Source organism: Meleagris gallopavo, chromosome 19 (assembly GCF_000146605.3).
Source record: "Meleagris gallopavo isolate NT-WF06-2002-E0010 breed Aviagen turkey brand Nicholas breeding stock chromosome 19, Turkey_5.1, whole genome shotgun sequence".
In the NCBI taxonomy this organism is placed as follows: Eukaryota; Metazoa; Chordata; class Aves; order Galliformes; family Phasianidae; genus Meleagris; species Meleagris gallopavo.
In genome coordinates this window covers 6,781,444-6,795,931 of record NC_015029.2, presented here as the reverse complement: position 1 = coordinate 6,795,931, position 14,488 = coordinate 6,781,444, and the positions used below count along the sequence as shown (strand labels likewise).

At 50.7% G+C, this 14,488-nt stretch overlaps 1 protein-coding gene across 1 annotated transcript; it reads left to right on the top strand.

Annotated features, from left to right (window-relative positions):
- The first annotated feature begins 1,851 nt into the window (after positions 1-1,851).
- Positions 1,852-8,366, top strand: MYMK (myomaker, myoblast fusion factor). The gene is made up of 5 exons (XM_010720969.3): positions 1,852-2,217; positions 4,406-4,520; positions 6,377-6,525; positions 7,122-7,238; positions 7,838-8,366. Exons 1-5 carry the CDS (start codon positions 2,083-2,085, stop codon positions 7,982-7,984), a joined length of 663 nt encoding a protein of 220 aa, XP_010719271.1. The 5' UTR covers positions 1,852-2,082; the 3' UTR covers positions 7,985-8,366.
- Positions 8,367-14,488: the final 6,122 nt, after the last annotated feature.

Genomic DNA, 14,488 nt, shown 5'->3' with positions numbered 1-14,488 from the left:
TCAGCCATATGTATCACCGTTCTTGTGTGCACTCGGGTCCACACAAAATTAGCCCTGTGGAATGTGAATGTGAAATTTGCTTTCCAGAAGCACTTAATACGCAGGAGCTAAAATTTGCTCTTTCTAGATTTCCTACCTGTTTAAGAGAGCAGGAACAGAATTCTGGCCCTTCGTCCCTTGGGTTCCTTCCCTGGAAGATGTGCAAAGCCCATGTCTAGCACCGTGTGTTGAAACAAAGACCCGGAGGTGAGCTGCCACCTGCCCTGCACACTTTGCTTTGGGCTCTCTTTTTCAATCAGTTCTGGAACACGTGTGCAAACCAGGGGTGTTTTTTTTCCTCCATGCCTACAGTGTTGGCTGCAAATCAAGCACCAGCCCAGGGCGTGCAGCTGGGAGAGACAAAACCCAAAGCACCTGAGGAATGTTTTCTTGCTCCTGAGAGCTCCAGCGCTTACTGCCCAGGGCTGGCACGCACTGCAGCCAGCAGCCAGCTGGGTTTCCCTTCCCCTGGGCTCCAGCTGCGTTTTGGGCAAAGGAGTGAGGGAGGTTCATGTGACAACGGTTTGATCTGATTTTGAAGCTGTTGCATGACCACTGCAGTCACACGTCCATGCAAATGGTCCCAAGGGGTTGCCATGCACACAGCTGTGGACATGTGTCCACTTTGCTCCAGTTCCCACTCAGGAGAAGTTGGGTAGTTCTGTGCTGGCACGAAGTGAGAGATTTTCACGGTGTAAAGGGATCATAGAGGTTTTCACTATTTATTTGTAGTTTTGCAGGGATTTGTGCTAAGCTTGTGCAGGCAGGAGGACAGCTGAAGACGTGCATTGAGCAGCGCCCTGTGAAGGGATGCTCACCTGCAGACCTGACCAGTTACAGAACCACAGAATCATTCAAGTTGGAAAAGACCTCTCAGATCCCCACCCCACCCCACCATGCCCACAGATATGTCCTTCAGTGCCACATCTCCACGGTTCTAGAATGGTAACCCCACCACTGCCTGGGCAGCCTGTGCCACTGCATCACCACTCTTTCAGAACAGCAGTTTTTCGTAACATCCAACCTGAGATATCCTATAGAACAGGACCCCATCACACTGTACCTGGAGGGAGGCTGCCAGCAAACTCTCCTATGCCCATGCCTTGATACTACTGGGCCATCCTCATTGCACACAACACTCAAGTGACTCCTTCTCCCTTTCCAGCCTGGCTGGAGGCTTTCACAGAGCCTTTTTCTCTATGCATGCCTGCGTTCCCATCAGAGGCATGGGCAAACCCATGCTATAGAGCTCACACACAGCCAGTGGCTCCCAGCAGCCCACAGCCCCCTCCCAAACCCACCAGCACAAAGGCGTTTGCTCAAGCTCAGCATTCCTGCTCCCTGCTCATGAGAACAGCTGGACCGAAAGGATGCTGAGAATCCCTGCAAGGCTCCAAGGAAAAGATATTAACCTAGGAGGGGAGCAGCGGTGATATAATAAAAAGGCATAATAAAAGAGAGAAGCCACTGAGTGGATTAGCAGCCCAAACTTTGCTTGGCTTTTGGTCTCCTTCCCTCCAGCTCTCCCACACCGCCCAGTAATCTGCTCCTATTCCTCTCTGCAGAGAGAAAGCTCAGTTCTTGAATTGCCACAGGGTTGAGTTTCACCCTTCCTGAGCACCCAGGCACACACGTGTATAGGCGGCATTTCACACCAGATAGGATGCTGGCTCAGATTTGGTGCTGCTCCCATGTTTGTTGCTCCCCAGCGCCACTCCTCCAGGGATAAAAGCCAGATTCAGAGCTCCATGGGTGTGTGCAATAAACGCATGTGCATTACAGCCAGCATTAAGCAAACTGCAGTCGTCAAAGGACACAAACAGCTGGGGCATTGCAGGGCATGGAGCATTTGCTGCCCCAAGAATTTTGCTATCCAAGAGGGAATGGAGCGCATGGGCGGCTCAGCTGTGCCACAGCCCGCAGCTGTTCCTTGCCTGCAGCTCTCCGGGCATTTAAAGTTTAAAGCCTTCTCTCCACGTCTGTTTTCTCCTCCATCTCCAGCAGCTCACACGGATCCAGGAGCCGCCGGCCCGCCAGGCACCCATGGGCTCACTGGTGGCCAAACTCCTCCTGCCCACCCTCAGCACTTTGGTCTTTCTCCCCACCATCAGCATCGCGGCCAAGCGGCGCTTCCACATGGAAGCCATGGTCTACTTCTTCACCATGTTCTTCGTGGCGGTAAGAGTGCATGTGTGTTTCCTCCCACCCAGTGTCAGGAACAGGGGGGTTTCCAAGGGGGTGAGTGGGGATGTCACCAAGTGACCACCAGAATACCCAATTTTACCTATCTCCCATCATGTGCAGTGCTGAGCAGTGCGTTCTTGAACGTCCCCATCCTTGGAGACACTCAAGGTCAGGCTGGGTGGGCATATGAGCACCAGATTGAGCTGTAAGCGTCCCGGTTCAGTGCAGGGAGTTGGACCAGATGGCATTTGAGGATCACTTCTGATTCAAACGATTCTATAATTCTATGGCTCTGTGATTCTTTGGGTGGATGTGCCGAGGGCTGTCCTTGAGGGGATGTAGTGGTGTTTCATGGTGAATTTAGGAAGAGTCTGGATGTGAAACAGTGATTCATCACAGCGTTCTGGAGCCAATCCTCTCTTTGTTTTACAGCTGGGAAATAGCCACGCTGGATTGAGGGTTTAAATGCCATTCAGAGTATCTCACTATGCTTCTGTCCTCGTAGCCAGAAGCACACAGTCAAATTCTTGATTTTGCAATTGCTAAGTGGTGGTGTGAGCCATGCTGAAGTCAGGGACTTTTGCAGGGGGGAAGGAAAGGCTAAAACATGCTGCTGAGCTATCAGGGAAAATAAGTTTTACCCCTCCACTGTGGCAGTGGTGTGAAAGCCAGCACCTCCTGCCTCCCTTTGTTCATTCTCACCACCCATCCTAAGGCATTTCATGGAGCAATTTGTGTCCCCCACATGGACACAGAGACAGTGGATAGTGAGGCTATCTTCCTGGTGCAAACAGCTCTTCTGCAGCAGAACTGAGGGTAAAGCTCTCTACGCTTTTATTCCTGAGGATCCACCATTTAAAGCCCCATTTAAAGCGAAATGCAGGGGGAAAACTTCTGCCAGTTCCATAAAGACTCCAGGAGCAGTCAATAAACCCATCCCCGCCGAGCACAGCCCCCCCTCCAGCTCCCTCCCAGCTCCCCGGGGAAGCCAGACATCTACGATTTCATTTTGCACCGCTTCTGTGTCTGCTCCACCTTCCCCAGAAGCCCATCGGAAAGTTGGCGTGTGCCTGGAGGGGAGGCGGGACGGATCCTCACCGCGGAGCCGAAATCCTCGAGTGGGGAAGGGGCTGCAGCTGCCACCCGGATGGGACAGGGGGTGACAGCTGCTGCCATCCCCATTCTCGTCACATTACCCCCTGGGTTGCATGTGGCCGTGCCCAGCAAGTGTCACGATGCTGGCCAGAAAGGCACTCTTTCTCCTTCAGCCCTTCTCCTCCCTGATCTCCAAACACAGCCTGAAGCAGGGAGAAGAACAATGGCCATAGTGCTATCATTTCTATTTTGGTGAGCCAAAGGGCTCTCTGAGTGATACCCGTGACACAGAATAGCAGCATCCCTGCTCTGCATGGCAGTGGGGCTGCCCCAGAGGCACGGGGCCAAGCAGTGCTGGGACCTTTCCAGTGCTATCGTGTTTGTGGAGGGAAGTGAGTAGGGCTGGGAGCAGGTAGGGAAAGGTGAGCACCAGGCAAGAGCATTGCTCTGATTGCTCTGCCAAATTTCTCTTGGCTTGGTCTGCATCTGTGTTGCATGACAGTGATTCTTTGCAAATATCCCAATCGATGAGCAACATCCAGTGGGCAGGAACCAGCAGGCATTAAGGGAAGGCATTAATGAGTGAGTTCACCAGTATCCAGACTCAGTCCATAGAAACCCTAATTAGCCCATACAGTGACCTGGCATCTAGACGTGTTTCATTGGGAAACTCATTAGGAATTCTTTTACAAGAATCTTTCGCAACTAGAATCAAAACTGTCTGAGCCCCTCCTTCTGCTGGAAGAAAGCAGCTGTGGGTCTCTGCTCACAATAGCAGTGTGGCCATCACAATGCAAATTCTGGCACTGCCTGGAAGGCAAAGCAGAGCCAGTCTGCAGATAATTTATAATGGGACAGAAGGATGCTGGCAATCAGGTGGTTTGCCATTGGGTACGGTGATGTTATCTCTCCAGTAGATTCACTGCTGCACATCAGCAACCCTGGTGGATCTGGGACTGTTCTGCTCCCACGGTTTAGCAGCCACACAAAGTCTGTTTCAAACCAACTGATAAGAGGAGATATATTTTACCTGTCTGTGAGTAAGAATCTAGATCTCTAATGTTTTCTTTTTTCCTTTTTTGAGTAGATTTACCATGCATGTGATGGCCCTGGCTTATCGGTGCTATGTTTCATGCGCTATGACATCCTGGAGTACTTCAGCATCTATGGGACAGCTCTGTCCATCTGGGTGTCCCTGATGGGTAAGTACAGCTCAGGGGCCCTGCAGGTGGGTGCTGGTTGCAGGGCTGTGCTTTGGAGCTCCACCTACATCACTCACCTCTTACAGAAGTCAGCCCACGCCATGGTTTGGTCTTTCTTTATGTCATGGCATCGTAGAATGGCTTGGGTTGGAAGAGGCCTTAAGGATCATCTAGCTCCAAACCCCCTGCCATGGGCAGGGCTGCCTGTGTACCACACATGCCTTGGAAAGTCATTGCACCTAGTGGATGGATGCTCACCAAAACCATCCCGCGTGGTAGTGGGATGGCTTTGCTCTTGGAGATAAACAGAGCCCTGGAGCCTGCTGTTATAACAAACTAGGCATTCTTCTTCCATCATTATCTTTTTACATAAGCAGAATTGTTTATTTCAGATTGGCTTGTGCCAATCTGTCAGTTGTGACTTGGTCTGAGACCTCACACACCAGGGAATCTCTCTTTTCTCTTCCCTTTCCCCATGCTGTGCCCATTGGTTTATGTGCTGAAGTTCTTCTGCCCATGGAACAGCCCATGTCCCGACATGGAGGCATTCAAAATGCAGAGCCTGCCACTTCCCTTGATAGCAAGCAAACCAAAGTCAAAACAAATCTATCTCCCCAGTTATCAAGCCTGGTCTGGGCTGTTGGGAATTATTAGATCTGATTAGAAAAGGCAGAAAAGTATTCTACTCGCTTTTCATTAAAAATCCTGACTCTGACATATTCAGGTTTCCTATTCCTGCATTCCCTCCATTCTCTATTTTTCCCTTCTTGTTCCTCATTTACCACTGAAACGAGGCAAAATAGGAATGAACACAATGAAAGAACTAGAGAAGGGTGAAGGCTGCAGACCTGCAGCTCTGTGCTTGCTCAGGAAGGGCAGCGAGGCACGTGGTCTGCAAAGGACATTTCTCAGTAGATGACGGCAGTGTCAGGGAAGGTCAGTGCTGATCCAGACACTTTGGTTCCTTGCAGCAAAATTTCAACTCGATTGCTTCATTACTGCGTTCAAAAAAATCTTACAATAAATAAATAAATAATTAAAGAAATAATCCCAGACTAAGATGTTTAAAATATTGACCCGCAGGGAAACAACAGAGATTAAAATGCGGACATTATCCCTTAGCCAAACTCCCTATAAAAACCTGATCCAAGGACATGGAGGTGCACTGACTGCAGCCCAGGGAAGCCTCTGGCTGTGCCTTGTAAAGCCCAGGCGCACATGTGCGGACGCAGACCCTCGGGCACGCTTCCCGGAATGCAAATCCAGGACAGCCATAACACAGCTGTGCGAGCTGGAAAAGCATGGAGCCCACTGGGATCCATAACTTTTATCAGTTATTACCCCATTCTGTGCTAAACAAAAGCCTTCAATAATTCACTTGCACTGGCGACTTCCAGCTTGCAAACCCAGGCAGGTGCCGGCGTTGCCCATCAGCCTGGAGCCCCATCCCCACCACAGCCAGGAAATCTGGGAGGGCTTTGGGAAGAGCAGGAACCAAGCACAGCCCCACCAGCTGCAAGAACCCCGCGTTCATCCCTGTATTTTTGGTTGAGGCAGCAGCAGGCTCTGCCAGGGTCAGCCCTACAGGTGTGCTGAGCTCCCTGCATTTACAGAGCCAAGGGGAAGGGGTGAATGCACATCCCAGCACTGATGGCTGTAGAATCCTAATCCTAACCCTAACCTAAAGCACAGCCCCAATCATTAAGATTGGAAAAGACCTCTGAGATCATCTTGTCCGACCAATTCCAGACCCAACCCTGGGGTCCCTGGGATTGAGGCTTGGGGGCCCTGAGCTGCTCTACCCATCACAGGAGCAGGAGACACAGCTGAGCCAAATCCATGCTCTTTGCCCACAGCCCTGGCCGAGTTTGATGAACCAAAGAGATCGACCTTCATCATGTTCGGCGTGCTCACCATCGCTGTGAGGACCTACCATGACCGCTGGGGCTACGGCATCTACTCGGGACCCATTGGGACAGCTGTGCTGGTGATCACCGTGAAATGGGTGCGTCCAAAAGGCACGTCTGGGGCTTTCCAGTTACTTGCAAGAGGTTTTCAAGGTCCAGCCCCAAGTTAAATTTGTCTCTCAGAGTCTGGGTTTGCAAGGGCACACGCATCTTTAGCTCAGGTTTTGGGGCTGAATGTTGAGAATCCAGCGTTGTGCAAAAGGAAAACAGAGGCAGAAGTGGAGCACAGGACTTGCCCAGTGCAGGCAGAGCCCACAGCCTCGGAGCTGGACTGCAGCTTTGCACGGCTTTGTGTTAGGGTGTTTCATGGCTTTGTGTTAGGGGAGATTTAGACTGGATATAAGGAAAAAAATTTTACAATAGTGGTGATGCACCGGCACAGGTTGCCCAGAAAGGTGGTGGTGTTCCATCTCTTGAGAAACCCAAGGTTGGGGGATGGGGCTCTGAGCACCTGGTGGAGTTGCAGGTGCCCCTGTTCACAGCAGGGCATTGGATCAGGTGGCCTTTAGGGATCCCTTCCGACTCAAATGGTTCTGTGATTCTGTGGTTCTTTGTGTTAGCATTAACGAGATCTGGGCATGGAGCCCCTGTGGGCCACAGGTGAGGCTGCTCAGTGTGCTCTGTGTGCTTGCAGCTACAAAAGATGAAGGAGAAGAAAGGGCTGTATCCAGACAAGAGCATCTATACCCAACAGATCGGTCCTGGCTTCTGCTTCGGGGCGCTAGCACTGATGCTGAGGTTCTTCTTTGAGGTACCATTTGCACACTCACCCACATTGACATCTCCACGGGCCACGGCCATCACCCTGACTAACATCTGTGGCATGAATGGATCCCAACCTTCCTCATGCCAAGGTGAAGGCCCCACTGGCTCCTGGGTGCACACAGCCCTGCTTTCATCCTCTGCTCCCACCACTGCCCAGTGCCCCTGTTCTGCATGAGAGCTCACACATCCCACCCACACCGTTATGGCTGCTCCGTGCATTGGGAGCTGTGAGATCCGACCTCGCCGCCATCCCCGAGGGTTATTTTTCAAAGCATGCAGTAATTGCACATTCTAGCAGAACATAAAAATGTCACTTTGCAGCGCGTCCCCCCCACCACACCCCATCCTCCCTCCTACCCTTCCCAGCTTCGTCCTTTGCAGGGTAATGAAACACTTCATTCACCAATTGGGAAATGTGCAAATTGGAATGTGTTAAATCCACTTTGCCTTTTTTTTTTAAGGCTGAAAATCCTTTCTTCTCTGACAGCAGAACTCAGGATATCTTTTTTATCCCTTTCCTTTGGGCTACTTGCAGAATCCCCACGCTCTGCACCCGCTGCTCCAATAATGCTCTCCCCTTTGCAGGAGTGGGACTACACCTACGTGCACAGCTTCTACCACTGCGCCCTGGCCATGGCCTTCGTGCTGCTGCTACCCAAGGAGAACAAGAAGGCTGGGGGGGCTGGCAGCCCTGCCAGGCTCGACTGCTCCACGCTGTGCTGCTGCGTCTGAGCCCCCTGCGAGTGCTTTGCTCCAGAGGATCTTTGCCCACCAGCTCCATACACACCCAGGGCTTTTATTCTGTGGGATGGTTCGCTCTTTCCACCATCAGCCTGAGTTGATGTGCTTTCACTTTGCTAAATTCCCCTGGAGAAGCCTTTGTATGGGGTGTGCCCCTGTGCCAGAGAGCTCTGCATCACCCTGTGCGCTCTTGGCCGTGTCACCTCCCCCTGTCCCCTCTGCTGGCCTGGGAGGACCCGAGCTTCAGGCCCAGTTTGAGCACATAGTTCTCTGTTAGTGAGATTTTTGTATTTTTGTGAGATATTTACTATTTTATTTATGCATTCTCTTGATGTAAATAATACTTATTTGCAAAGACTTGGCAAACGTGCAACACCAGCATTTCTCAAGTGGTACAAAACCCCTCCCAGCTCAACCCTGGCTTGCTCCAGCACCAAACACCTTGGGCACAGCCACCCCATCCCCTGCCCCACCAGCAGCTGCAGCTTTGAGTGCTTTGGCCAGGCCAGCAGGTGTGCTCACAGCAAGCATCCTTAGTATGGGAAGCCCAAGGAAAATGAGAGGGCACAGCAAAGCTCTTGGAGAGGGGGGAGGGCTGTAAGCCTCTAACATCTCCTCTAACAGACTATTTACTATAGCAGAAGTGTATGATTTATTTAGACTGTCTGGGAAATACGCCAAGACTATATGTCATGGACAATTAGAGCAGTATTGATATACAGTGATGTCCACAGAAAGCCCACATTAAGCCTGGGTTCCTCTGGAAGAGAAATCCAGCCTGGTCATTCATCAGAGCCACTTCCTGCAATGGGGCAACGACCAAAGCTGAGCAGCTTTCCAACAAAAACACAAATGAATCACGGAGCCCCACGTGTCCAGGAGTCACTGGCAAGCTGGTGGCACAACCAACCAGCTGCAACAGAGAAAAGTGTGCCCAAAGGGCTCTGCAGGCACCTCGACCAACAGGACTCGCTGGAATACACACAGCCCCCAGCCCCATCTGCAAGGTTCATGCAGTGCTCTGCCCGTCACTTGTAGAGCCATCCTGAGCACATCTGTGCATCCTGAATGCTGCAGGCTGGAGTTCATTGCTTCTCATTCAAACGTCCATCCAGCCTCCGCATCTCTGTGCACATCTTTACCACTGGCTGCAGCCATTGACCAGAGGGACTCGAACCCCAAAACACATTTTGTGGCTGTTTGGCTCTTGCAGGGCAGCAGTGCTGTGGATGTTCCCCATGGGAAGCCCCAGCTGAGCTCACGAGAATGGGGAGAGCCTCGTGCCTGCAAAATGCTCAGGGGAGAGCTGCTGATAAATGCAGTGGGTTATGGTGCCTAAATGCAGGTTATAAAAAGGCTGACAGATCCCCTGCAAGCCAGGAGGGCATATGAGCTAAGGTCCAGCTGAGTAAATGAAAGCTCCTGCTCCCACCTGCTGTGTACTCAGGTGTTACAACAAAAAAAAACACAAAACCAACCATCCAAAAAGGATATTGCACACAGCAAAGCAGCAGCAAGGTTTCTCTCTATTTCTTTCCCCCCATTGCTGCCCTCAAGCTCTGCTCCCACCATCCATCCCCAAACCAGCATCCATCTTGAGAGTTACCCTACAGCCAGGAGCAGCCATGGTGCCCATGGTGGGACCAGCATCCACGGGGCGATGCAGGGCACCTACACCTGCCTGCAGAGACTGAGCTCACTATCGCTCAGCCAGGATATCCCATGCACTACAAATGCAAGGAAATATTATAAACATTTACAGCAACGTAGACAAAACAGTCTCTTGTAACCTTTTAGCGCTGCTGAGAGCTTTGCCTGTAAGAGCTCTTGAGCCCCTGCCAAAAATTCTTGCTGTTTTCATAAGACGAGGTGTTTTCGTCTAAGGTGCAGTCTGAGTGCTGTGACCTTTGTCATGTCTGCTACTGAAATTTCCTGCTTCTCTGTTATTCTCTTCTTTGGTAAGACGATATGAAACCCAAAACTTTTATTGCCCCTTTTAAAGCGTCTTTATAGCTCCCCGTCTACTTCATATACTGTGTTATTCTCCAATGCTGGGATATTACTTATGGGATCCAGGCTTGATGCTGCAAAAGGCATTTGGGTTTTGCGGAGCCGAAACCGCCTGGGCTTTTTTACCATCGGCCCAAGGGAGAAAAAAGAAAGAAAGAAAAGAAAGAAAGAAAGAAAGAAAGAAAGAAAGAAAGAAAGAAAGAAAGAAAGAAAGAAAGAAAGAAAGAAAGAAAGAAAGAAAGAAAGAAAGAAAAGAACAGAAGAAAGAAGAGAGAGAGAGAAAGACAGAAAGAAAGAAAGAAAGAAAGAGAGAGAGAAAGAAAGGAAGGAAGGAAGAAAGAAAGGAAGGAAGGAAGGAAGGAAAAAATGAATGAGGGGGGGGACTGTGTTTTCTGCTCCAGCCCTGTATCTGCTGTCAGCACAAGGCAGAGCAGCATCCCACTGCACACCAATGGGCACCCATGTACAGGAGGGCCCACTGCTGTCCCTTTGCAGCACTCATGGCCAAAGTGTCCCCATCCCCGTCCCCTCCTGATGACATCCACCCCGCAGGGCTGGGATGAGGGGATTTAGGACCTGCTGCTGCACGAGGGGCAGCTTCCAGAGATGTGGAGTGGGGCTGAGTGCCAGCTAATCTTCCAGGCAAACCTTATCCAGATCCCTTTGGCTGCAGAAAGCAAAAATCTGTCCAGACCTAAACATAAAAGCTCGATTTCTGCTGCCAGCTGCACAGGGCACTCCAGAAAGCACCTTATCTCCATAGGATTCTGAACGGCAGCCTTCGGCTTTTTCCACTCACTGCTCCCCCTCTCTACGCTGACTCTCTATGCATGTCCAAGCAAGTGGCTCCACTGGGTTAGTGGTGAGCTTGACTCCATCTTCTGACCAGTGCTGTGCCCCGTAGGCCACAGCAAGGCTGCCCCATTTTGGAAAGCACTGCAGCTCCTGCCTGAGCTTGGGCAGCTCCAGCGGAGCTGTGTTGAACAGTCCCAGGAGATGCATCCTCCAGGACTTACTCCTCAGGGGTTGTCCATACAAACTCGATTTTCATGGAAATTCAGCAGTGGTGATTTGTGTTCAGGGAGCGCATGGGAGATCTTGCACTGGGCTCTTCCACAGCTTTTCATTCTGTTTTCTTGGAGATGCCTGTGCCCTTAACAGGGCATGGCTCAGGGGGAGAACCTGCAGTGGCAAAGGCAGCCACCACCCATGTCCTACCCAGCACCAAATCTCCCTGGGGCGTGATACAGGAGCACCAGACTGAGAGTAGCCCCATCCACCAGCCTGGAGCAAAGGGGAGCAGGGTGGAATCGCTGTGGTTGGGTTTACTATGCAAAAACAACCTTTCATGCAGCAGCACTAGACATAGTCAAAGCAGATGCATAGTATGTGTAGCAAATAGGTAGCACTACCAGGACATCCCACTTCAGTGCTGGGCATCCTGCATGGATGCAGCCTTCAGCCCCAGATATGAGCAGAGAAGGGTAGCTGCAGGCTGACAGGGCTCTCCTGGCTCCTGCCATGTTGCTACAAAACTCTCACGCCAAATCCAGGTTGGGCACCTTTGGCCACCCACTCCTGCAGCAGAGAGGTCCCAGAGAGCGGCGGTCCAAGGTTTTGGTTTAGGCCAATCTCCCAGAAATTCTGTCATCATGCAGAGCATCACGCACACTGCCGGATCCACATTACAGAAAGGATGGCCCCGAGCCAGCACCTCTTAAAGGCAGTGGAAAAACCCTCCCTTGCTACAATGGGAGTTGGCTCAGCCCTTATATGATCTGACAGATACCACAGAGCAAGAGGAGTTGTTTTAATCTGGGAATATCTCATGGCCCCAAAGCTTCTCCTGCAGACTGACAGGGCAGTGTGTCTGCGGAGCGTGTGCTGCTAGAAGGAGGGCCTTCCAATAAGTGTTGAACTGATGGTCTTTATCTGATCCATGTGCTCTGAAGGCAAGGGAGCCGCTTGGGTTTCCAACTGTACACATCATCTGATGCTCATAAAAGGAGCTGATGTGTCTGGGAGCCCTAGACCTAAAGAAGCATTCTTGAAACGGGGAAAAGTCAGTGTTACTGAAAAAGCACTGCACAGACAGGCAGGGCAGCTGTGTCTCCACTACCTGTGTTTTCCCAGCAATGATAAAACTCATGAAGGGTCTGTTTGCCCATAAAAAGGAATCACAGGATTATAAAATCACAGAATCATAGAGAGGAAAAGTCCTCTCAGATCCCCGAGTCCAATCCATCCCACCGTGCCTGCTGCCCGTGTTCCTCAGTGCCACATCTCTGCCATCCTGGAACACCTTTTCTTGGGGACTGGGGGAAGATTTACACACACCTCTCCTCTCTCTAAACGCCTTTCTTTGCATTTTTGCTCTTTCAGTAGCCCAGCTCATTGGAACAGAGCAGGAGCTCAGGTCCGCGCTGTGACCAAGCTATCAGGTAGCACCTCCACATCTGGAAGGGATTTTGACACGAGTTCTCCCAGACTCGTTACAGACAGTTTAAAAGCAAAATCTGATAAATAGCAAATGTTTAACAAGTCAATAGGAAGCTGTGTTTGCTAGAACATGTGGCCCTCACTGTCCTAGCACTGCCGCATCGCCTGCGCTTTCTGAGCATGCAACCATGCAGGGCTCTGGCCAGACCTGCTCTACATTACAGTGGGAAGTATTAAAGGCAGATGTATCTTTACACATCCAGATGTGTCCAACAGCCCTCATGCTGCCTTTCTGCCCTGGTGGTGAGGTGGTTTCTTCTGCTGTTACCAGTAAAGCATCTCAACTTCAATCTCTTGTAGTGTTGCAACCCTTGCCTGCTTTCGGACAATAAACAAATGAACTGCCAAAAATGTGGCAACAAGCATTAAAATAGACAGAATTATGCAAGGAGCAGAAGGGGAGACAGAGGAATAAGGAACGACCAGAAAAACCACCAGAAACCCTCTAGGATGCCTGCCTATATTTAAAGATAATGTGTCCAGCCCTCTTGCCAAGTCCCACTCATTTGGAGCTGGGCTCATGTTTTGGATTAATTTTAAGACAGTTCCTAAAGCATCTCGCTCTCACGAGGAAGAATGTTTGCCTCCTTGGCCATGGTGACCAGTTACAAAATCTCACTCACTATTTTTCAGCCTCTCACTCATTTAACGTTGTCATCACCCAGAGCTCCAGGGCAGCCCACGGGGGGGGACCATATGGCCCCAAGTCTGTTCGCTGGGGACAGGGCTGGGAGGAGTGGGGGGTGTTCCTCTGTCAGTGGGGCTCTTCCCCTTTCCAGTGAGCACCAGCACCTCTCCATCACACAGAGCAGAAATCACCCCTCCCGGATACCTGAGCCCCTTCAAAATAGTGGTCAGGTGCTGTAGTGGGCTGCCTGGGGAAGTGGTGGAGTCACCATCTCTGGAGGTGTCCAAGGAGTGTTTAGATGTACTGAGGGATGCTGTTTAGTGGGGAAATATTGCTGGTTGGACTGGTTGACCTTGAAGGTCTTTTCCAACCTTGGCGATTCAATGATTCCATGTGCCCATCCTGCGTTGGCTGAGGTTTCCACGTAAACCACTCTTCCACTGAAAGGCTTTTTATAACCAAACTACTGTGCTGAAGGATGCATGTATGTCCTCCCCAGTGTGCTTTGCTTTTTTTCCATTTTCTGGCCAAAACACTCAACACCAGAGCCATGCCCCAAAACTCACCATGGAGGAGGCATCCAAGTGGTGTCACCCCCATGTCCCTCCAGTCCCAGACACAATCTGGGGACACTTCTTGAGCAGAAACATGGCAGTGATTACTGGTGACCTGCTCCCACCTTCCACTGAAGCATCTGCAGCATCCTAATCACCTTGGAATTCAAAGCACGTCCACAGCACTGCCATCAGATGCTTCCCATTTAGCCCACATGACATGTCTGCAAGATGCTTTGCCACTGACTCAGAGTGGTACCTGACTGGGCAGTGCAGGGTCACCTCTGTGGGGCACCTGGCAACAGATTCGGCTGAGCTTCTTTTTGGGCCCTTGGGACATCCCAGGAAAAGGCTGGATGCTGCTTAATTTCTTCGCACCTCGATCCTTAAAGATCCAGTGTAAATGATGAAGTGAGAGCAGTGATCAGAAATCAGCTGCAATAAAAATCATATTGCAAGATCTTGCTGCATTTGGGGTTTACATTTAAGCACATTTCCTCCAACCAGCAAGAAAAGTTCAGTTTGAGTTTGGCAGGATTTGGAAGATAAAGCCATGGATACACTCAAAAAACATTTAAACCAGTTCAACCAGCACTGCATAGCCCCATCCCAGCAGGGAATGCACAGACTGAAGGTGCCTCTTGTGCAATGGATGCTGCCCAGGAAGGTCTGGGATAGCACTCAGCATTTAACTCCGTCTCTGGGCTGTCCAGGCTAAAGGGAAGACCACACATAACATGGGTTCAGAATGCCAGTAGCTGTGCAGAAAGCATTTGGTTTACATTAATTATGTCTGGATGGAAA